This window comes from Rhyacophila brunnea, unplaced genomic scaffold (genome assembly GCF_057557595.1).
Source record: "Rhyacophila brunnea isolate RB1 unplaced genomic scaffold, BYU_Rbru_1.0 scaffold_3, whole genome shotgun sequence".
Taxonomy (NCBI): Eukaryota; Metazoa; Arthropoda; class Insecta; order Trichoptera; family Rhyacophilidae; genus Rhyacophila; species Rhyacophila brunnea.
This window is the reverse complement of record NW_028232965.1, coordinates 5,764,280-5,788,856: the sequence shown is the minus strand read 5'-3', so window position 1 is coordinate 5,788,856 and position 24,577 is coordinate 5,764,280. Positions and strand designations below refer to the sequence as shown.

Sequence of the window (24,577 nt, the reverse complement as noted above, 5' to 3'; positions counted from 1 at the left end):
TAACTAGAAAATTTTATAAAGGGTTGAGTTTTAGTTGCGGCTATATATACGTATAATTAAAATCCTCTGGAATAGCAGGGTGTCGAAAGTATACGTTCTTAAACGAATTGGAAATGACCAAAAAGCTTTGTGCAGGATTAAACGTTGTTTGGCAATGTCCTCTGTATGATACCCAGAAACAGAGGCTTCTTGAAGAACTAAGCAAACAAAAGTACCAATTGCCACTGAATCTTGCGATTTTTATGGCTCGACCGAATATCAAGGCGTTCCAGTGTGTCCAAGTGTTTCTGAGGGAGTGTGGCCTTCAAGTGTAAATTGTATTTTTTTCTTCTGTAAATTTGAATTATAATACTGCATAAGTAATTGTAATACTATAATATAGTGTATATGATTATGTAAACGTAAAGCTAAATAAGTCTCGGTTGAGACTTCGTAGCTTAATAAAAAAAAAACAGAATTCTCTAACGTATTATGTAAGGAAAATGGTCCAAGAAAACACACAAGTGATGGAAAGTGAGTTGCTTTCTAGGTAAGACTATAACAATGTTCATATCTCGAGTGTGAAGAAATTTGGGACACAATAATAATTAAACATGTGTTAATGAATATGTTATTTTAAATAGTTATAGATATATGTATGATAATATACATTCAAATTTGTCATGTAAATGAAACGCGAATTCAATACTGGTAATATTAAAGTCACTCGGCGCGCAGTCTGCATTTGACACTTGGCGTGATTTGTGTTTCATGCGTTTTATAACCTGACCACCATAAAGTAATAAACCGAATTCGCCTTCAAAATCTTGGTCTACGATGACTGGTTTTGACATTTATATCTTATTAATTTGTTCTGTGGGTCACCACATCTGATAGATAATATATGAAGAAAAAATAAACTTTTTTCAAATGGCGAACAAAACCAGGAACAAATTCGGTACCCACCTTTTTTGGTGACAAGTCAAAGAAAAATGACATTTATTATTAAAGTTTTATAGGGAAAGTCAATATCACTTTTCTGTGAATTTCTTTGTTATTTTTTTGTCAAGCGCAAAGCATTCGAGAGCGCAGGATTCACTCAGGCCCAATCGGTCTAATCGGCTCTCGGACCAGTCCTGAATAGTTTAATGCGATCGAAGAATTTATTTATTAAAATTCATAAAACAATATAAACAAGATTTGATTCAAAGCCATAATAACAATATTGTAAATAACTACAATTTACATCTGTAGGTTTAATATGTTTATGTCATAGTCCTGATAAGTTAAACCAAACAAAAAATTACATATGGGTCCACCCTCTTAATATTATGCCCTATAAAGGTCAAAAAGTAAGAATTGAGTGTCTTTGAGAGTTAAGTCTGAACAATGTAAAGACTTTATCTGAAAGATGTATATGGGGATAAACAACTCAATCCGTGTCAGCATATTGATTGGCTATATTAAATAACTGACCGCAATTACAAATTCATTAATATCCATTTCCCGAAGTGTCCAACTACGGCAAACTTAGTAAATAGCATACTGCAATTAAAATTTCCGCAATATCCATTTTCCACAAAGTCAGCCATATCTAATGACGTAAACTCCATATAGAGTAGTTGACTCAATTATAATAATTACTTGCTAAATATTCTTTTCAAGATATTATTATGATTGTGAGTACGTCAATAAATATCGGAACATAATTCATTGGACATGTCATTCGAATATAAGTTCCCAGTCTCTTAGTATCTCAGTCTCTATATACTCTTGTACCGACTGTTTACGCTGCAAATAAAACTCGCTCCTCCATCCGTCGGAGCAACCACCAAATCTCGACTTCTTCATCCACAACACCATGACACACACATTTATATATTATTATTATTATGCTCTTTATTTTCTTTCATATAAATTAACATTTCATGATTAGATATATTTATAATATATTAATACCATATAAGGGTATTATTGTAAGTGTCATCGGAGCTAAACGATCATGAACAAACAAAAATAATTAAAGTTGGATGTTTTCATTAACGCGCGATAATTCGGTTTGGGTTCATTAGTCTTAACCCAAATGTTTCCGATTAAAAGTAGGTTTAGCCTGTATTATATAAGACCATATGAATTGTTTATATCGAGATTTTCGAACCTTTCTTATTATTCACAGTGCGGTACGAGCGACTTTAATGCATTCGTTTAAGTATTTATTGGATGAAAAATAATTTACTGCTTCATCGCGTGGACGTCGTTAGTTTCTAGTGTAATGATTTTAATGCAAACTGATGGCAAAATTCAATTATATTATGATAATAATCATTATCATCACCATTATCAGCATATGTACATGACTACCAGCTGATTCCATTCATGTAGTTCTCAAGCTTTGCGTTGACACGTGCTTCTGCAGAAGTTAATAATTTAGTCCAGCGGTTAGCAACTCAAATACATTGGCGTGCCACAACAACGGTAATTCAATGTACTGGATATACTCAGCGTGCCACTGAAATAAAAGTAGTAAATCTATTGTAAGACAATTTTATTCGACTATAATACTACACGCCAAGTAAAAATATCGTAAAAATTACAATATTTAAATATTAGTGACTACCTTGAGGTTCAATTTTGGAAGCTAACACCTCAATATTTGGTTCATAGTTTGAAGTTTTTATTTTATGCACATTTACAAATTTTCTTCAATTAAACGATTTCGACACGGGTTAATAATATATTTTATAATTGAGAATGTTTACTCACAGTAGTACGTACCGAAAACACTTAAAAGAGCGAATGCGACTTTTTTCATACAATGAAATCTGTCTGGGAGTTCATTCCACGTTTTTGTTATCATGACAAGATGATTGTCTTTGTTTTTCATCATTTCAACTCTGGCAGTTTTGAAGTTTAATTTCCAAATTTCAGAATTGTTAAATTCGATTAACTCTAATCAACATAATCAATGTTCGAAAAATTCAAAATATTCTTTATCAACTTTGTAACTGTCTTTGGCTGCAAAATATATTTAAACATGGGTGAGTGTTTTTGTAAATCGTTAAATCTGTTTATGCAATTCTTCTGAAAAGTTGATATATAATCCATTACGGTACAGTTTTTAAAGTGCCGAAAATTTTAATAAATCGTCATTTTCGAGGCGTGACACCAAAAATCCTTTCACGTGCCACCTAGTGGCACGCGTGGCATAGGTTGCCGGGCACTGATCTAGTCGATCCAGATTTTTATTTTTGAAGTTTACGGCGATTATTTATTTATCCAGATAAGCATTGTGATAATTTCAAATTAACGTTATTAATAATGTTTATTCGCCTACCCTCTCTGTTACTTATGATACGTTTTTTCATTTTTATTCTTGCGTATTTTGCTCAGCAGTAGCGATGGGTGGAGGTAGATCCGCCATAAATAGTGCACATTAAACTTTGTCAGTTATACGTATTTGTTTTTATTGAACTAAGATTACAATTTACAGATGGTGTTGGTTCAGTTTTTAAAAATCAATTCGACCCTCCCTAACCATGAAAAAAAATGATTCTTATATTTAACATATAATATGTATTAAAATCAGTGTTTTCCAACCATCAGTCCGCATAAACGTTCAGCCGGTCTGGAAATGTTGTCCCACATTTTAAAATCCGTATGCCAAAAAATCCAAGAAAATTCTCATTAGAAAAAAGTTGTCTTTTGAGCTCACTTTGGTATCCAGATTTAAAATACAAAAATTGTTGGTTACATAGCCATTAAAATACCATCCTCAATATTTTCCACTACCTACCTATTTATGTGAGAAGACATTTTCGGTCATGTCTGTAATAAAAACGAAACATAGAAACCGAGTGGATGTCAATTCAGTGCAACTGTTTCGCACGATTAATTAAAAAAATATCATTTTTAAATTTCCAGAGTTTCTGATTATGTCTTATATTCTTATATGTTATACACTTTCCCAATCACACTGTTATGTACGTAATGAATATAATATAATATTATTACGTTTACACGTTTCTTTGTTAATTGTCGCTGACATATTATTTATCCTATTTTACCGGTCCACAGGTGTAAACATGTTGGCGAACACGTTGTGTATGCGTTGTTTACAAAATAAATAAAAAAACTTAGTCCTTTTGTATGAGTAAAGAGAATATAAATAAAAAGGTAAAGGCACATCTTCATAAAAAAATAATTTAATGTAACTGTGTGTGTATTTATGGCAAATTGAGCATATTTAAAAGTTAACAATAAAAATCAAAACTGTTAAATATAATAAAGAATAATTAATAATAATAACAAGATAAAAAGAAATTTTTATATACAACGTTTTTAAATTTTCTGTTCTATTATTATGCTCAATATGCTCAAATTTGTACTTGATATGAAGTAAATAAAAAACAAACAAATATAGAGTACTGAAATGTCATTTTGACGTATATATTAATAATTTAGTTGCTAGGACCACCCACTTAGCAACCAATAATAGTGGATTGGATTACGGATTTCTTCCAAAATAACTTTTCATACAAAACTGAATTAACTGAAAATGAATTCACTTCTACTTAAAGATGGCTAAAAGTATTAAAAGAATGCATTGGCATCGTATTCTGATATATTCTAAATGTTTCAAATGTCTAGCTAGTCGGGACGTTAGTTAAAAATCGATTGCAAGATTTGTACCGTATAAACAACCACCGGAAAAATAGGAATACGACCTAATTACAACGTAATAAAAATCAAAACTATTAAATGTAATAAAGTCATTACACTAACATATACAGTGTGCTTAAAGTCAGACTATCCCATAAAAAAACACTAATAATGTGATACAATGACGCTATGATAAAATTGCTGTAATCCTCGTGGACTACTTCCATAAATCCAATTATTCAAAGTAAAGAAAGACGAGCGCAAGTGATGAGATAAAGTCAAGCTAATTGTTTTCCTAAGGGCAATGAACGTCACGAGCAGCACTTTTTTTGTTATTCGTCTCATTTTCTTTCTTCCCTAACAATGTAATATGGCTTTACTCAATGCTTCACGGTCAACCACCTTTCCCCTATGTTTTCGTATTTCCAAATACGCCAAAATACGAATGCGCACAAAAAAATGATTTATCTTTCGATAAGTAAGTATATTTAGCAATAATTAATGTTTCCCTCTGTATATATTTAATGCTTCCTGGGCATTGTTTCCAATCTTGACGAAACAGACACCCGGATGCTCGTATCTAACTTGATATTAATAATATTGTTTACTGTCAATATAGCTGATAGAAAGCGATTACGAGATAATAATTAAATATTTTATCACATCTCATAGTGTGGGCGTTTATATTCATGAATTAAATTATTTAGGTACCTGCCTACGAGAATTCATTAAACATAGTATTATAATCAGAGATGGAAATGAAACCGAAACTGAATCTGGAACCCTAAAACCACTTATTTATTTTGGAATCAAAACTCATACCAGACCGGAACCCGAATCCCTTAAAAATTATTTATATTCCATTGTTCTATATTTTTTTTCATGCTAGAGACAGTTTTAAAAAAAAAAACAGTAGGTCCTAATAATTAATATTATGTTATTGTAATAATAGGTAGTATCTACATTCCGACACCAAGTTTACCGAAAGATTTTTAACTATTGTGGTGTCCATAATACTCCACCTGGTAAGTATATCTTAAAAAATAGTACGGTACCCACTGTTTGAGTTTTAAAAGTAAAATAAAATAGCTTTGCATAATATATCTATAATTAAATAGGTGGAAATAACCAGAGTAGAACGAATAGAGTATATATTTTTTAAGAACTGAAACTGAACCCCGAAATCTGAGTTTCTAAAGTTCATTTGATGGAGCTGAACACAAAATAATTGGGGTTCTAACAGCTTTAAAAACTTACAAACACCATCTATACATTGTAGTCTTAGTTCAATGAAAACAAATACGTTTGACTGACAAAGCTTAGTATGCACTATTTATGTCGGATCTTAACAGCCTATCTCCACCCTTCGCCACTGATGTGTGTATGGGATAAAGTACTCATCTGGAAAGTGAAAGATGTGAGTTCGAGTGCAACTCGATCAAACTTTTTATCTAGAATTTTTATAATATTATGTACCTGTGTTTCTGAGATTTTTTTAAAATTGTGTTTTCTCTATAATAAAGAATCTAACAATAACTTCATTTTTTTCTCGATCTATTCCGAAAAATGTGAGATTTACAAATCAAATGTGTAATTTTTGGTCAAATTATTACTCAATCAACATACTACTGCACTTCACATCCCTTACTGATGTATTATTATTATGATGTTCGTGACAATATTGTTAACATAATATTGAAAATTTGGCATTATAGCCCAAACAAAATTAATAGAATGTTTATATTAATAATTAGGTTAATTCCTTATGAAGTGTGACAATACGACAAATAAAACCAGCATGGACTTAAAAAGTGACGAGTAGAGTGAATATAAAATCTCACAACAGAAGTAAAGTCGTTTTTCATCGTCTTTTACTTAGTATTAGCGCGGCTCTCGCGTGAATACGGTGACATTTTTATCTTCTGGTCGGAAGCTGCGATTATGTCTGACATAAACAAACCAAATCTTTTGCCTTTTTGATGCAGTTATATTAAGTGTTGACCCACTTTTATTGATACTTATATCAATAACATTTTATGATTTTAAAGATAAATTATATATAATATTGTAGAATATATCTATGTATACATACTTCATAAAGGGATTTTCTGAAGAAATTTTACGAAGATTACCACTGTTGTGGAGTGCATTTAGACACATGAATAAAATAATGAAGCATAACCTTCAATTATCTCTAAAGCGTAAAGAGTTTAATCAATGTATTTTTCAGTGAAGGGTGACTTTTGGAAAGAGACAGGCTGTAGAGATCAAAGAAAAAGAGCACACTTGTCAGGTATACTCACAGGAAATAAGACGATAGTACGATATTACAACTGATGAATAGGTACACACTAATGTCAACCTCACACTAAATCGATGTAATTTCAATAGCTCACCGACGATATAGAATTGGGCAATGAATATAAATGATGTATTTTCATATACCTATTATATATAAAATATATTATCGGTAAATATAGCGGTATCAACAAGTCAAAAAAAATAACTAAGCAAAAAAATAATATAATTTATATTATGTTAGTCTAGGACTGAATTAACTGATAAATAATAATCACGTGATAAAATTATTAATTATTTAAAAAAATATTTTATCTTTAGGTATATGACGTGATTGAACCCATAGAAATTATTTTTTTTAATTATCGCATTATTAATTATTATTTGAATGAAGAATCAAAGCGGCAGTCCTGAACACTAAATATATCCGGAGATAAGCTTTGCCTTATAAGCTTATAGATTCGTATTAACAAAAACAGACTACCCCGATGCCCTTGAGACGCAGTTCATACAATAAGCTCGCCAAACTTATCTCGAGTGAATCGATATTTCAATACTCGCTAGAGGCGTTGCTTTGTCAGTTATTATTTATTTATTCTATATTATTATGGTGATAGCGCGCACATTTATTTATTTAAATTTAAATATTTTATATCTATTTTTCTTATAAGGTAGGCTTCAAACAATCGCCTACTAGTAGTAAGAGCCTTCGCCACTGGTATTTTTGCAGTAGGTACCTATTAACTTATGGGTGCGAAATATTAACCTTAAATTAAAAAAAATATATATGAGCAATATAATGTGGTATAGAGTGATGTATGTTGGGCATAATGTACAAGGGGCGAAAAATAAATAAATGTCTATGTGAGTAAGAAAACAAAAGTGTAAAATATAAGACTGGGTAAAAAGACTTTGAAGAGGTGCTGAATAGTCTGTAGAAAATAGTCAGAAAGAATTATTCAGTGCTATGCGAAACCAAGAGCTGGATCGATGAGATAATCAAGTTTAGCGGGAGTACGTGGTAATGAAGCAACAAGGCTCGAGAACAGTGGAAATAGCAACGGGAGGCTATCGTCTGACAGTGTATAGAGAAGGGCTGAAATGACGATGATATGGAGCTATTAATTTCAAAGTCGATTACGTATATATTACGCCATATTAAGATAATCGAATAATAAAACCGCTAAACACATTTAGGATTGCAAATAAATTAGTAAATAATTAGAAACAGTAAATACCTATATTATAAAAATAACAAAAGTCAGTAATATTAATACAAATAACATATTATTTTTAATATGTAGTGAGATATTACATAGAATTGCGGCTGTTGAATATAACCGACTTTGAAAACCACATCCAGTTAAAAACTATTTTACCAATAAATATATTGGAGTTGGATTTAATAGTTTATGAATATGCATACGATGGAAAAGTGAACATTTAATCAATTAAAATTTCAAGAGTTGTGTTTACGTGGTTTTCATTTATGATAATGTATGATAATTATCACTTGGTATTCAACACGTATACATATTGTTTTTACGATGGAGTAATGGAGTAAATAATATTGTAATATAAAATAATAATGTGAATTTAATATGAGATTGCTATTTCTGATAGTAAAAACTTAATGAATGGATTAGCGGGATTAAAAATAGTAAAGCAAATAATCATGATGTACTTATGGCCTTTCCGCTTCATAAATCTAATTAGTCAGCTAAATATGAAACTGCCGTAAAACGTATGAGATCATGGTAGAATTACTTTGTTAAAAGTGCGAAGCATTGCTTTTTTCCAATTTTCCTCATTTTTATTAATTTATGTGAAAAAATAAAATGAATCGGCAACTTACACATGGGTATAAATCAAACTTCATTCAAACTCAGTTTATTTCGAATGTAGTTATTTGTTATTAAAAGTATTTTTTCTGTTATATTTTCGTTTTTATTTTATTTTCCATAAAAATTGATAAAAAAAATCAATCCCGAAAGTTTCAGGATTATGTTTATGAATCCCGGGATTCATAGGTATCGAAAATAGAACGGGATCCCGGGATTGGAACCCTTACTCTCGACACTACATCGTGTCATCTATCTGGCATCGTCAAACGTTTTACTTAATTATTTTCAGATATGAGATTTTGATAAATATCACAATACCAAGTTCTTGGAACATGAAATAGGGCTAAATATAGTAACACCGCCTCCATCCTACTCAGTCATTGAATGGATATGTAATATTATACTTTTATGTATAGGTAGGTACACTGAAAATATTATGTGAGAAACGAGTGTCTCTGATGTTATGGATATCATTGAAACACGTTATTTGTTTTATTAGTCTTTCATCCATAGAAAGAACTTAAAGAACTTACTTTTACTTATTTTAGTGGATATTAAAAAATAAGCAAGATAGAATTTTCTTGACAAGAATGATGTTCCACTTACCTATATTAATAACTGAATTGCATCTAATACACATTTTTTTTTCAATTCGTATTTAGAGTCAGCGTATAGACCTAATAGGTTGAGCAAGTGTTTAACATCCATTTCTCGTAAAAAAATCTGTTAATTAAAACGTCCACTCTGTGGACGCCCATATGATCTTATTAGGATCGGACATGATCAAAAATTAATATGCGATCGTACAGCTATACACTTTTATACAGTCAAACACATTGGGACGCTTTAGATGACTTTGCTATGTACACAGGATCGACGAGTCACGTATAGCAAAAAACTGACACTCGGGAAGCCGGAAGGCAAACGAACACTTGACCGATCTTGAATAAGATGGAGGGATATTGTCGAGTTGGATTTAAAGAACGTCGGTGGTCTAGACTGGAGAGAAGCGGCTTTAGACAGCTTTGGATGTAGGCAGATTGTAGGATTGTAGTGCCACGAAGAAGAAGGTTAATACGTGATTGATTCTCTGATTTAATCGAAATGGAACACCAATGTTCAAATACATACCAATCGTTTCTAAAAAGCAAAAATAGTTTTTGAAATTCGTACATAATATTCTCTTCTTCTTGGTCGTGCACTCATGGCTGAGGATCGTGACCACATTTAAATTTCGCCATCCTTTGAGCGACCACGACTTTCCATTCTTCTCGATCTTCCGCTTCACCTCCTCCTCCTCGAATGGATCTCGACCTTGTCGTGGTGAGGAGGCTTGCGCGTTCCGAGGATTCGTAGGGCTATACTGGCGGTAGTCTAACTACCGGAAGGGTCTCCCAAGCCTGACAGGTCTATGATGAGGAGCCAGACTAAGAAGGATCCACTGGAGAAAGGCAGCAATTTCTTCAGTACTGACTAAGCGATAGTGCCCATAGAACGCGTCGAGCGGGCGAAGTCGGTGTATGAAGCGTTTATTCATAACCATAATCACACGTCTCTTGCCGCGCATTACCCTTCACCTATGTAATAAGCGGCCCAAGCAGCACAAAATAATTATTATTACAGCGTCTCTCATAACAAAGCAATAAAAATATTATATTATTTCGCGGCTTGTAATTAATATTTACGACGACATTATTCAACCAGCGAAATATAGGACACGAGATAAAATTAAACAAAGAGATCTCTGTTATTAAATAATTGCTTCTCGCCCGTCGATCGACGACGCCTCGAGCAGCGTGATTTTGGTAGCCGTGTTCAATGAATGGACTTCTTTGTATTTTCATTAAATCGTATCGCCGAGAAGCGAAAAACGGTGACTCATGCGGCAGGCGGGGCAAGCCAAGCAGGGCAAGGCATCGTCAAGTCCAGTGTGCGCTGGCGTATTTGATTACGTTGTATTTTCGATGATTTACGCGCCACTTGTAGAAATTTTGCGCGAGCGCCGCACTCGCTGCGTCAATGGGCTTTATGCCTAAGGGTGGTGATCAAAGGGATTGGAACAGCCTTAGAGCAGACACTTGAAGGCGATAATGAAAATATTATGAACGGTTTCAATATTGCGATGTGGAAGGCAACGGGAAACCACCACATTAAAATCCCACGAAAACCACATAATATTACCGATTCAGTATAGTGTTGATTTCAATGGTTAAATGCTTTTCTGAGATCTGTGAATAGTCTTAACGGTTCCGGCTAATTTTCATTTATACGAATATTCTAATTAATATAAACAAAACGATGCTATTTCACAGAATTATAAATCATTTTAGCATGAAAAAAAGCTTGCTGGCACGTGGAAAATAAATGCGATGAATAAGAAATCAGACTCCTTTAGTGAAAAGCCGTAGTAAATATTTGCAACAAAATTAAATCACATGGCATGGATTATGGGTTCAATTAAGTTATAATTATTGACATAAAGAAAGAGACTAAATATTTCGATTAAACTAATACATTAGTATAAACATAAAATAACATAGAAAGCGTCTCAATAGAGAAATATTGGATAAATCATTATTTATTTTATGAAAAAATGCTCTAGAGCTACAACTGTGCACCTGTATGCGATTACAGTAAGTATTACGCCACGCGCTTTTGTCATGCTGGAGGTATTGCAATGCTTTTAGCTTCAGAAACGACCGCGATGACGTGTTTGTCTTGATATAGAAGCCACAGCTTAACGTGAATATTAAAAAAACTAGTTTAATTAAAATGGTTTCAACATATTATGATTTTAAAGACACGTTTTTCGTAGAAGTTATCAAATAAGGTTAACAAAAATTAAATGCATCCTTTTCAAATTTAGAATTATACTGCAATTATTTCTGCATGTACCTACTTGATAATGTCTGCCATTTAAATAAAATACTTGTAGTAAAAGTCAAATTCATATAATGTGCTAAGTATCTACTAAGTTATTTTCAAATTCTATTAAATATATGGTCTGCGTATTGATCGAAATATTAAGGTGATTCATCAGTGAAACGCCAAATAATTTTCTACCATAGGCGCGACGAAATTTTGCACTCGCTCCCATTCTGAGAGAGCATGTAGAGCTGGAAGGACGTCATTTTGCTTCGTGATGGCGACGGCCGTAATAATTCCTAAATCGTGTAAAGATGACTTAAAACATTACCCATTTACTTTAAAAACAAAACATGTCAATGAATATATTATTATTGTCACTGATAAAACAATAAACAGAACATTAAATGGACACATGTTGGATTTATAAGACAAATAATATTTGGTTTGACACGCTTCATTTGCACCCGCGACCCGCAATCCGTGCATCGCCTAGCGACGATCTTTTTAGACCGTATCTCAACTAATGCATGGCCTTAATGTATTAAATAAGTAGGTCTTTATTTCAAAAAGCAACATATAAAGTAGGTATGTAACTATTTATACTTGTGTATTTACACAATTAAATTGCGATCTGTATTGATTTTATCCGCTTACAAATAATATATTGCCTACTGATACTGTCTTTATTAGATTACGGTGTTCTACTAATTAAACAGACGCAATCGGTGTTGTTCATTATTAAATTAAATTTACGCGTTTTGTGTATATATATATATATATATTGTATATTTATATAGAAAACAGTATTATGGCATAACAATTATTGACCAATGCGTCACAATACACAACTCAAATAAAAAGCACATATCGGTGGCGAAGAGTGACTTTTGGAGCCTGGCGCATTGCATACATTTCGGTAGACGGGGCTGAAGTCATATCCCATAAAAAGCTTGAAAGTCAATGCAAAAAAAAAAAATGGAGACGGAGTAGTAAAGACAGATACTTAACTCTATTGGCATACTTTTTTTACCTTTGAAACGGATTCTAAGTACAATACTTGAAGGCACTGAATTTATTTATTTTTAACTTTATAATGTTTTAAGTTAAGTATATAACAGGTCGTCAGGGAAATCATAGAGCGCTACCAGAAATACAAACTGCCATTATATCTTGGTTTTATAGACTATGAAAAGGCGTTTGATTCCATCAAAAAATTCTCAATTATAGACGCCCTTAGCAACCAAGGAATTTCCAGACGCTACATAAACATATTGAACAGTATATACAGTGATGCCACAGCATGCGTAAAACTCCACAAACGGTCGTGTAAATTCCCCATTAACAAAGGTGTCCGGCAAGGTGATACCATTTCACCTCAACTATTCACCGCTACTCTTGAGGACTTATTTAGGAAAAATTTTGATTGGGAGGAAAAAGGTGTTCCAATTAACGGAGAGCACCTCAGTCACCTGCGCTTTGCAGATGATATTGTTATACTCTCACAAGACCCGAAAGACCTCCAAGGTAGAATGCAAGAACTCGCGGATGTCAGTCAAACGGTCGGTCTAAAGATAAATGTCTCAAAGACAAAAGTGATGAGGAACTGTTTTTCGGACCCTACGATTATCTGTATTTCTGGCACCCAACTCGAGCAAGTCAGCAGCTACATCTATCTCGGATAGCAGGTGTCCATAGACGGAAGCATGCACGATGAAATTGCTCGAAGAACAAAGCTGGGATGGAGTGCTTTCGGACATCTGAATAGTATCTTCAAGAGTGACCTACCATTATGTCTTAAGCGTAGGGTGTTCAACCAATGTATGCTACTCGTGCTCACGTATGGCTGCGAGACGTGGACCCTCAACAAGAGAGATGTCCAAAAGCTAAGAGTCACACAGCGAGGCATGGAGAGGTGCATGTTGGGCATCACGCGAAAGGACCGTAAGAGAAACGAATGGGTTAGGAAGCAGACAAGAGTACGCGATGTAATAGACGTTGCCAAACAGCTGAAATGGAGATAGGCGGGGCACATTTCTCGCCAAAAGGACGGCCGCTGGACAAATGCCGTCATCCAATGGTACCCAAGGGGTACGAAACGGCCACAGGGTCGCCCTAAAAGCCGCTGGATTGACGAACTGGTAAAGTTTGGCGGAAATACGTGGCAGCGAACGACACAGGACCGAGAGAGTTGGAGAAAGCTTGGGGAGGCCTTCATCCAGCACTAGATTGACCCCGGCTGATGATGATGAATATAACATGAAATAGACAAAAAATACCTTATTATCAGTGCCAACAACTACAAACAATGTAATAGCACATATTAAGAAAAATCTTAAGTAATGAAAAATTAAATTAATAAAAATAATTTAAAAAATATATTAACATCAAATATGTTTTGCGATGAGGTAACATGAAGATTGCAGAGTTTACGAATGGACGAATAATAATTGTAAACGAAGAATTAGAAAGAAATGTTCTAAAAGAAAAATCACTCTTCGGATGGATCACGATTGTAGAGATAGGATAACTCAGAAGAAAACGAGTTCTAAATATCTTTTGTTTAACATTATTAAAAAAGGAAAAAAATGTATGTCCTTAAATACAAAAATCGAAGAAATTTATTGTGTAGGTACATAATCCAACTTCATTACGTGGACGGACATCGGACGGAGTCAAAATAATACTATATCTACCATTACTTATTAACGGTTAAATACAATACTATTGAAGTGGTATTGTCTGTGATGATAATATAATTAATTATGTAAGAGTAGTTATTAGTAAAACCAGACCTTACTTAGTGTTAATGTATTAACTTGTATGCAGAAGGTACACATAATAAAAATATGAAACAAAATATCGGTTTTGCTATAAAAACATTTTCCATATAACTACTTGATAGTTTGAGATATTTTATAGCTGAAACTATTTTTGACGGCAATATAAACCGGAGAAACTGTACAGGGCTTTTTAATACCGGGATTGAAAAACCTGGAATCTCAGGATTTCGAGATCAGTAATATAATCTTAAGGCTAATAATTTATACAATAAAAAACCTAATTGAAATTGGGGTTCAATTTCATATGACTGAAAATATATAGTTTATCCTCCCACGATGGTTGACCAGTTGCCACGTCGGATTATAATGTTGAGGTCTCAGGTTCGAATCGCCGGTCTGGTAAAATTCATATGCTATTTTAACATCCATTTCTTGCGAAAAAAACAATAAAATCTGTTAAAACAACCTCCACTCTAATTAGAACCATATGATCTTCTTAAGATCGAAAATGGTATTGCTATCGGTAATTGATTGTTTGGAAAATATCCAAAAAATAGTGCCATGTATATGGTTAAACCTGTTTTTTGAAAAGTAATTGTTGTATAATATAATTACATGGATATTTTATAAATATAATGCAATTGTGCTGTATCGAAAATTAATAGGTAACTGATCTGAAAAGGGTTAGTATAGTAAATCCTCTAGCAGTATTTCCCAAAGTATGGTAGGCGTACCCCCTGGGTTACGGGTAGAGTTTGGTGGGGGTAAGCGCTGCAACAGCCTTTGGCTGCGCGTGCTACAACAAGCACTCATTTAGTGCTAACAACGCGACTGGCGCGTTTGCATTACCTGGCCATTATATATAATTAACATGATATTTAAACGTAGTAATTAAATATCAATTAACAGGTCAGCAGTGATTGTGATACGACATCAATACATCATCCATACTAGAAGGTTTATCGCATGCGGAAGAGCAATTGTTGAAATAATTAGCTTCAGACGGTTCTTCTCGTCGTAGGTCAAAATTGAGTTTTTATCGTATTTTCAAACCATGATTCTGGACACTCCTTAAACGTTGTAGATAATCTATTTATATAATTTTGAAGCTTTATTATCCTTTATAGTTATTTTAAACATTTGATGACTGCATAAAGTATTTTTGTTACATAAAATAGTATTCTTTTAAACCTCTCGCTCTAATGTTTTAGAATATAGTCATATTTCGGTACATAACTGTGCAGTGGTGGTAAGATTTTTTACATTTATTAATTTTTAAACGCATTTATAAAACCATTACTATAATTTATTACGAGATAATTTTTGTAAAATATTCACGATAAAAAATTATATTGATAATCTCTGTGATCCCAAATTTGACAAGAATTAGGCATTTTATTATTAAAAAAATCGGCAAGATTAACACATTTGAAGATGAATCTAAAGATATTTATTATAAGCTATGTCTTTGACCATTCAAGTCTGATATACATCTTATGAATAATGATTGCTTTATAATAATTATTGACCTAAGAATAAGGTAGTGTTTTTTTGAAATACGCCATTTTTTTTTTGTCATTCCCCAGTGGTTAAGCTACAACATACGGCCGTAGCCATAAATTGACAAACTATAATTGAAGTAGGGAGTAAAATGATATTGACGCGCGTGTTTGAACATGTACCGTTTAAAAAAAAATAAAAAAAAATTCGTTTAAGTACATGTTCAAACACGCGCGTCAATATCATTTTACTCTCTACTTTAATTATAGTTTGTCAATTTATGGCTACGGCCGTATGTTGTAGCTTAACCACTGGGGAATGCCAAAAGAAATGGCGTATTTCAAAAAAACACTACCTTATTCTTAGGTCAATAATTATTATAAAGCAATCATTATTCATAAGATGTTTATTACACTTGAATGGTCAAAAACATAGCTTATAATAAGTATCTTTAGAATCATCTTCAAATGTGTTAATCTTGCCGTTTTTTTGAATAATAAAATGCCTAATTCTTGTCAAATTTGGGATCACAGAGATTATCAATATAGTTTTTTATCGTGAATATTTTACAAAAATTATCTCGTAATAAATTATACTAATGGTTTTATAAATGCGTTTAAAAATTAATAATATGTAAAAATTTTTAACACCACTGCACAGTTATGTACCGAAATATGACTATATTCTAAAACACTAGAGCGAGAGGTTTAAAAGAATACTATTTTATGTAACAAAAATACTTTATGCAGTCATCAAATGTTTAAAATATCTATAAAAGATAATAAGGCTTCTAATTATATAAATAGATTATCTACAACGTTTAAGGAGTGTCCAGGATCATGGTTTGATATTACAATAAAAACTCAATTTTGACCTTCGACGAGCATGTCCCCCCTTAAGGAGTATACTTTAACATCATTCTGGTTGCAAATGCGACATGTGTATCCAGTTTTGACAAAGAATGTGCTGAAATACATTTTGCCTATATCATATACATATCTATGTGAAGTTGCATATTTGTAGACATTAAATCAAAAAAAAGTAACAGGCTTTTGGATGTGGAACCGCATCTCAGATTAAAATTAATAACCAGGGAACCAAATTACGATGATCTGTCGTCTCAAAATAAACAATTTCATCCTTCTCATTGATTATTATGAATGTTATTTATAATATAACTTTTATTTTATTTATATTTTATCATAAATGAATTTTATTTTTCGTTCATTATTATTTTGTTTTGATTGTTATTAAAGTATATGCAATTTTTTTTGACGAATGGTACACAGATGTCGAAAGTTTGGGACTTAGTCTAGTATGAAGGCAACTAATATCTAGTTTGCACTATGATAATTATTAGTTTTCTGTGATTATAAGAACAATGATCGATTTAAAAAAAGAGAAACGTAGGATTAAAAAAATTCAGTAGAAAAAACGTTATTCTGGAAATAATACAGGTTTATTATTATTTTCAAATCGAGAATATTAATCAAAAATTCCCGGCAATGCAATCCCTAATAGTGAATTACGTCATCGTACTCATTTCCATAAAACAGTAGTGCTTCGAATAATCCTCAGAAGCGTAATGAAGCCTGAATTGTTTTGGCAAACTCTTGAAGGGGATATAAAATTCTCTTACCACTTACGAGAGCAGTGAGTTTTAGCTTTGTAACAGTTCGTTAATAAGGAATATTGATCATCCTATCAAAACTGGTTTCAAATAATAACAATGAAGTATTATACTAGATACACATTGTTCTTATCACAAACTTGTTTGCATACTATTTTAGGATGGTAGCTATGTAGTACCCCCTTAGGTATGCTTACATACTGTAGTTAAAATGCTAGAAGATATCAATATTTGGCCACATATTTTTTTCGACTTATACGTGGTGTAAATGAGAACTCTCCCATTCTTGGTAATATTGACTTGAGTGTCCCATATAACTTATAACTATCTTAGAAATCGGGAGCATCAGTTGTTTGTTCTGTTCTTGTTCTTGTTGTTTCTTTTTTATATATATAAATATTTATAATTGTTGTACATTTTATTTTATTTTTACAACGTTTTTATTAGCTCGTATTCTTGTTTGTCCAGTGCAAATCTTGCAATCGATTTTTAACTAATTTCCCGACTAGCTAGACATTTGAAACTTTTAGAATATATCAGAACACGATGCCAATGCATTCTTTTAATACTTTTAGCCATCTTTAAGCAGAATTGAATTCATTTTCAGTTAATTCTGTTTTGTATAGAAAGTTATTTCAGAAGAATTCGTAAAAAAATAAAAGACTATTATTGGTTGCTAAGAGGGTGGTCCTTGCAACTAAATTATTAATATATACGTGCGTTACTACGGAAATCAAAATGAAATATCAAAATTACATTTCAGTATTCTATATTTGTTTGTTTGTTTGTTTTTTATTTACTTCATATCAAGTACAAGTTTGAGCATATTGAGCATAATAATTCAACAGAAAATTTAAAAACGTTATATATAAAAAGTTCTTTTTATCTTGTAATTATTCATACTGTTTTTGTGATACTGCATATATTTATTTATTCTTTACACACTGTTTCTTTGTTTAAATGTCATGTTGTGAATGTCTTAAATTTAAAAAATAAATACATTTGAATTTGAAAAATAAATTTGAATTGAATTTGAATAGATTTAAGCGGACGCTTTTTTGGTCGCTCAAAGGATGACAGAATTTAAAAGTGTTCACGATCCTCAGCCATGAGTGTACGACCAAGAAGAAGAAAAGCGGTTTTTTCATATTCATATAAATTATTCTAAAAATAATAAGTAGGTAATGTACAATAATAACGATGTAAGGTTATAGTAATATTGATAAAATTAATATTATAATCACGATACCTTTCGAAACAAATAGAAAACTTTGACGATGTTTTTACGTCCACTGAAAAAAATGACTGTTAAAAAATTGTTCAGTGATTGATTTGAAAACCTTAGTTTGTACTAATCGAAAATGAAAAAGAAATTAACATAGTTTAATACATAGGTACTGCTATTTTGTGTAAGTTATTTTATAACAGACAAATTTTTTTTTAGTAACTTAAAATTACATGACGGCAGCTTATAAATGAATGACACACAATGTCACACCAGTCGATCCCATTGTCACAATTTCGTATTGTCATTAGATTAGTTTATTTATTAATATTTATTCCTCCACCGTTACTACTATTTTCACCGCCGGTAACGTTGTTAGCGGTATTTACTATAAATTGGATTTCCTAACTAATTGAGTTTGGAATCTAAGAGCATACGCGTGGTTGTATTGGTAATAAAAGTTCCTGCTTCTATTGGCATCTTCAAAAAAAAATGGCGGCTTGCATTCTGGTTTGAAGTCTGTTGTTTTGTTTATATATCCGATTTATCTATACACGATAATCCGTGGTACGGTACGTGATTATTCATAATGGACTAAATTTATATTAAATTATCTGCACTACACTACAACATAGATTATACACTATTATACAATCCTACGAATTTACGTAATGAAAACTTAGTTTAGCAATGTCTTCACATATAGTTATGTAATAACTATATGAGACTAATTGACTGAATACGAAATTATAGTGAAATGTTATACTAAAAGTGTGAAGTCACTAGTAGTTTTTTTTTTAATTTTTGATTTTGCTGTGATATAGGTACTACCGTTTCTTCTTCTTATTGTGACATCTCCTATCTATACAGTATAACTTATTGGTCTTTTCCCATTAGATTGAGAACGTCAAAATGACAAATTTTGTCACACGGTCAGACCTAGGAATTTTGAAGATGCATATGTACAGCCACATCAAGAAAGCTCAACTCTCCGTGACATATCCTAGTTTAGCGCCACCATACAATAGAAAAATATTGAGAGAACATAACACAAAACCATACGCAGAGTCAGATATAAAGGGCTCGATTACTAAAGAGGCGTGTCATTATGAGAAAGACACTCCTTGCTATATCAATGCTTATTTATATTTCTAGAGTCTGGTCTTATTTTGCATTGACCTATGTTCCTAAATATTTATAGTGGGTTACATGTTTAATTGGTTTGCTGTTAATAAAAAAACATGTTGGTATTTGGTGTCGCTATTTTTGATTGTGATAATAATTTTGTTTTATTAAGGTTAATTTGTAAATTAGAATTGCTGACCTCCGTTTTTTGCTGATCTAACTCCGTTTATTTAATATAAGTCAAGCCAAGTCACTGGTCCTTTGACAGTACAATTTAATAAATAAGCTTAACGTGTACAATATTGTCGAACTAATACCGTAAAATGGGGTGAATAGGAGTGGCGTGGTTCCCGGAAAAAAAGATTCAGAATGCTACAATTGCCAAAATGCTACTGTTTGCATTCCAATGTGTATTTTATATTTTTATAATTTACTTTTCTGTCTTATGGAAACACCGATAGGACAGGAAATTCGACCGTTTGTTATTCATAAGACGTGAAAAAGTTTGTTTTGATTTGCATGCATTTTTGCATGTATGATAAAACTTAGTCTTACATGAATGAATTCAACGTAATTAAATAGAAATATAACTGTTTTTCTTCCAGGTAATCCAATGGTTAAAGAAATAATACAGTTTTTATTTTCTAAATAAACATTTCTTTATTTAATCATGTAATTTATTAAAAGTTGCAGTTTTCTCTTCCCTTTTCTATTGAGTCCGTTTCGCTGGTAAATAGGAACAGACCATAATTTTGTGAAAATATTGGTGGTGAGTGAATAATGAGCATTTCCATTTACCAAATCAAACTGCTGAATTGCAAACACAACTTTTGGCATTTAGCTTTTCAGTCGTCCAGCATAATGTTTAAATTGAATATGTAATCGGAAAACGTTCATATTCTCACCGTTTTCAAAATCAACACAAAAATAAAATTTACGTAATAATTAACTTACCAGCAATGGCTAGATGCATTATAAAGTAGTTCATCCGACTTTTGCGTGTTTTTGCAAGTAGTAAAGCAGCGATGACAGAAGTGTTTCCCACGACGATTGCCACAAACAGAATCCACATCACCGAATACTGCACTGTCTGAAAAATAAATAAACGATTGCATTAGTTTAGTTTTCTAATCTTTTTACAGCACGTCCACCACGACCTTTAAATTGTCATATCCGGTCTATCAAAAGTGCTATGGTGATGCTGCCGGCACTAATATAAAATATTATTAAAATAGTATTAAAATATTTTAAAAATCCTATAACATTTAGCACCTCCCTCAATAAATCGTGTCCAGAAACTTTTCAATTCAATTCAAATTTATTTATTTTACATATACTGAACATAACAAATTATAAAGTTCACGACATGACACAAAATAAGTGTTAACAATTTTTCAAATAAAAATACAGAGCAATGTGAGTTAATAATACAATAAGTAATAAAATAAGAAATAATATAAGAAAAGAAATAAAATAAAATAACAATAATTAAAGTAGTATTGAAGTAATTGAAGCACACAAAGTAAATTATTGATAGACCCTATTTATAAAACAACGTCCACCTAAATTAATCCTCACGTAAGAGGAATATATCAATATCCGAAGCGATTTCATTAAACATGGTTATTGCCCTTCCAATTGGCATAACTAATGGCAGGTTTGTTCTGCACCTTGAGAGAACAAACAACGGATGCCTTCGATTCCTAAGATAATTATCAGAGACACAAGCCAACACCACCAAGAATGGCAGAGTTTCTATTTACGGCGCGTATAAGTCGGAAAAAATATGTAGCTAAATAAAAATACCTTATTAATATTCAGCTACAGTATGTAAGCATACCTAAGAGAACGTCAGTCGGATAGAGCCACGGATAATATCCATACAGCCGAAAGTAAAGGAGTCTCAAAAATTTCTTCTGAACCCTCTCCACCATAAGGCCGTACTTCAACTTATACGTATGAAATTCGTGGTATCACACTTCAACGTGAAATGATGTATTAAAAATATATGGCCGTATATTAAAGTCCGTCCAACCTCTTTGGATCGTGTAGTACTGACATAAAATTCATGTCTAAAATAAAACACGGTTCTTGTCAGTGTACAATTTACAGAAAGACAGCAGCAAACAAATTTTGAAAATAGCCGATATACTGGATTATTTGTTAGGTTAGGTTAGGTTTTCATTCTTGAATTCATGAATTTTGCTAAATCAGCTATGAAAATTGAATTAATGCTCATATTGAATCTAATAAAATTGGAGACCATACAGTATACGGTCATCTCTTTCCGACAGAAAGCTCACGGCAAACCTCGTGCCACGGTGAAATGTTTAACGTACAATTTACATGTAACCCAATAAATAGCCAAATGGCCTGAAGGGTATCACTAACTATTAATTTCAACTGTAAAAGAATCTAGAAAAAAGAAACGAGCTTGTAGGTATACCTTTTTGTTATAACATATATTATTTACAAAAAACTTATTTTATACTGTCAGGTAAATAATATAAACCTTAAATAATTTTACTTGTACCTAGTATAAATATATATTATTATTACCGATTGATTGATAGGGATAACTTTGTAACAAAATGAATTTCTTTTCATTTTTTTTTTACATTAAAGTAAAAGTTATTTTTCTTATACACAAAAAAGGTGAAGGCAGTGTATAAACACGTAAAATGATGTTGAAATAATTTATTTTCCAAAAGGAATTCAGCACTGTTTTTCGTATAAATGCTATTTTTTGAAAGAAAAAAAAATATTTCTAAAGAAATAAACTGAATGAATACAATTCAAATGTCTGTCAAATTTTCTTTTACGGTTTTTTATCAACCAATATCTTTTTTTTTATCAAATATGTTACTTAGGTTTTATATTATAAAGCTTACTATCGTACGTCGTTGAGATAGAACAATGAGGTGAAAAATGTAATTGAAAAACCACTATTGCGTGTTATATACTACGTTAAAGCTGGCTGAGGAAAAGATTGTGATCCTATTTTTGATCGATTCATCTTGATGATTGCCTCAATGATTGGTTATGATGTAAAGGTTTCACTTCAATCATGTTGACGTTTATCATCATAAAATATTCGCCAGATTTTGTTCATTTGCTGTTGAAATATTGAATGTATATTTTACATTTTATTTTGACACAATATTGTGAGTCGTCGACTTTGATGAGTAAATAACAATAGTCATTCCTAATACGAGTAGAGTGGAGGTAATAAATTAACAATGTTTTTATTATCAGTAGGTCTATTCTTAACAGTTATCAAATTAACTCGTAAGGTATTCCATACACTAAACGGTTATCGGCGACTATTTATAATGTGTAATACGGCGATAATTTAGGTTGGTAGACATGTCGGTCATGGATATGTTTGTGCTGACGAACCCAAACGGATAAGACCGAACACAAGTAGATAAAGCTGAATCAACCTAGTCGGCAATGAGCCGAACACAAGAATTTTGTATTGAAATGTCAGATATATCAACATACCTACAATTTTATTAGTCATGTCATTACGATTGCAGCAAAACAGTCGACCTTGCATGTAAATTCTCAATAATATGTAAAATTGATGTAGTATGTCTAGTTCTCAAAATTAGCATGGCCAAGAGAAGGGCTGTTTAAAGGTATCACCTTCAGACGGTTAATTTCAGGTCCTGGTCTGGTCTGGTTCTGGTCAGACGGACAGTTCAGACGGTTATTTTTTTTTTAAAATAATTAACCGCCAGTATTATACGTAAAGTGATAAATGTGATATATTTATCACAATTAGCTCTTTTTTGATGTTAAATGATATGTTAGAATATACCTACAGTAATTGATAGCTTTTTCATCTAACACCTGCCACGTCTTCCCGCCCGTTACGCGGGTGTATACATACCGTAGCGTAACGAATGTTAGGCATATTTAAAAGTTAAGCAAAACGTGTCCCAAGAGCAACTTCCCAAGACCAAAATCAGGAGTACCTGTTAGTCATTGGTCCAACCCATTGGGTTAAAAACCTACGGCTTAAAAGATGGCCGCTCTACCAGCTAGGCTACTATGGGTGGTGGGTTGTATGTACTTTTGAATATTGTTATTAGTAAATAATATATTTTGTGTTTTTTTATGAAAATCTTGTTACTTACTAACGAAGGTAAATTAATAATAACTTATACTGAAAATTATTGTGATGTAGTCGAAAATAAGTTTAATGAATAAACAGAGATGAAAGCAATTCAGTTAACTCATTAGAAACTTTTAAGAAAGTGCGTCTTCGTTAATATTTTAACTCATAAACCGCATTTCGCACAGTCAACAAAGATGCGTAGGTAGATAGCTACTTGCAGTATTGACAAAAAGAGACTCGCTAATTAAAATATACAGTAAGGGAAAAGATAAAAGGAAATCTTTGTTTTGATGCTGAGAAAATTAAGATTTAAAAAAAAAATCTAACACAAAAACGAAATTTCATTAAAACAAAAAGGTCCATGTTTTGTTGCGTTAATTTTTCTCCAATTGCCAAGGCCAAGGGGTTTTTTTTCATTAGCCTTAAAGAATTTCGTAGAAATATATCCGGGGGAAAAGCAATTAGTTAAAAGGCAAAATTGCATTACACTGATATATTCGTCTAGGAGTAGAATGAACTAAATGTGAATATTTATGACTGCGGAAG

The 24,577-nt window shown here is 32.1% G+C and overlaps 1 protein-coding gene across 1 annotated transcript in view; it reads right to left on the bottom strand.

Moving 5' to 3' along the window:
* CCAP-R (Crustacean cardioactive peptide receptor) overlaps positions 1-24,577 on the bottom strand; it is a 160,713-nt gene that overhangs the window by 97,855 nt on the left and 38,281 nt on the right. Inside the window, exon 2 of the mRNA XM_085952454.1 lies at positions 20,863-20,998. Coding sequence (XP_085808580.1) covers positions 20,863-20,998 — 136 coding nt within the window. The remainder of the gene's footprint in view (positions 1-20,862; positions 20,999-24,577) is intronic.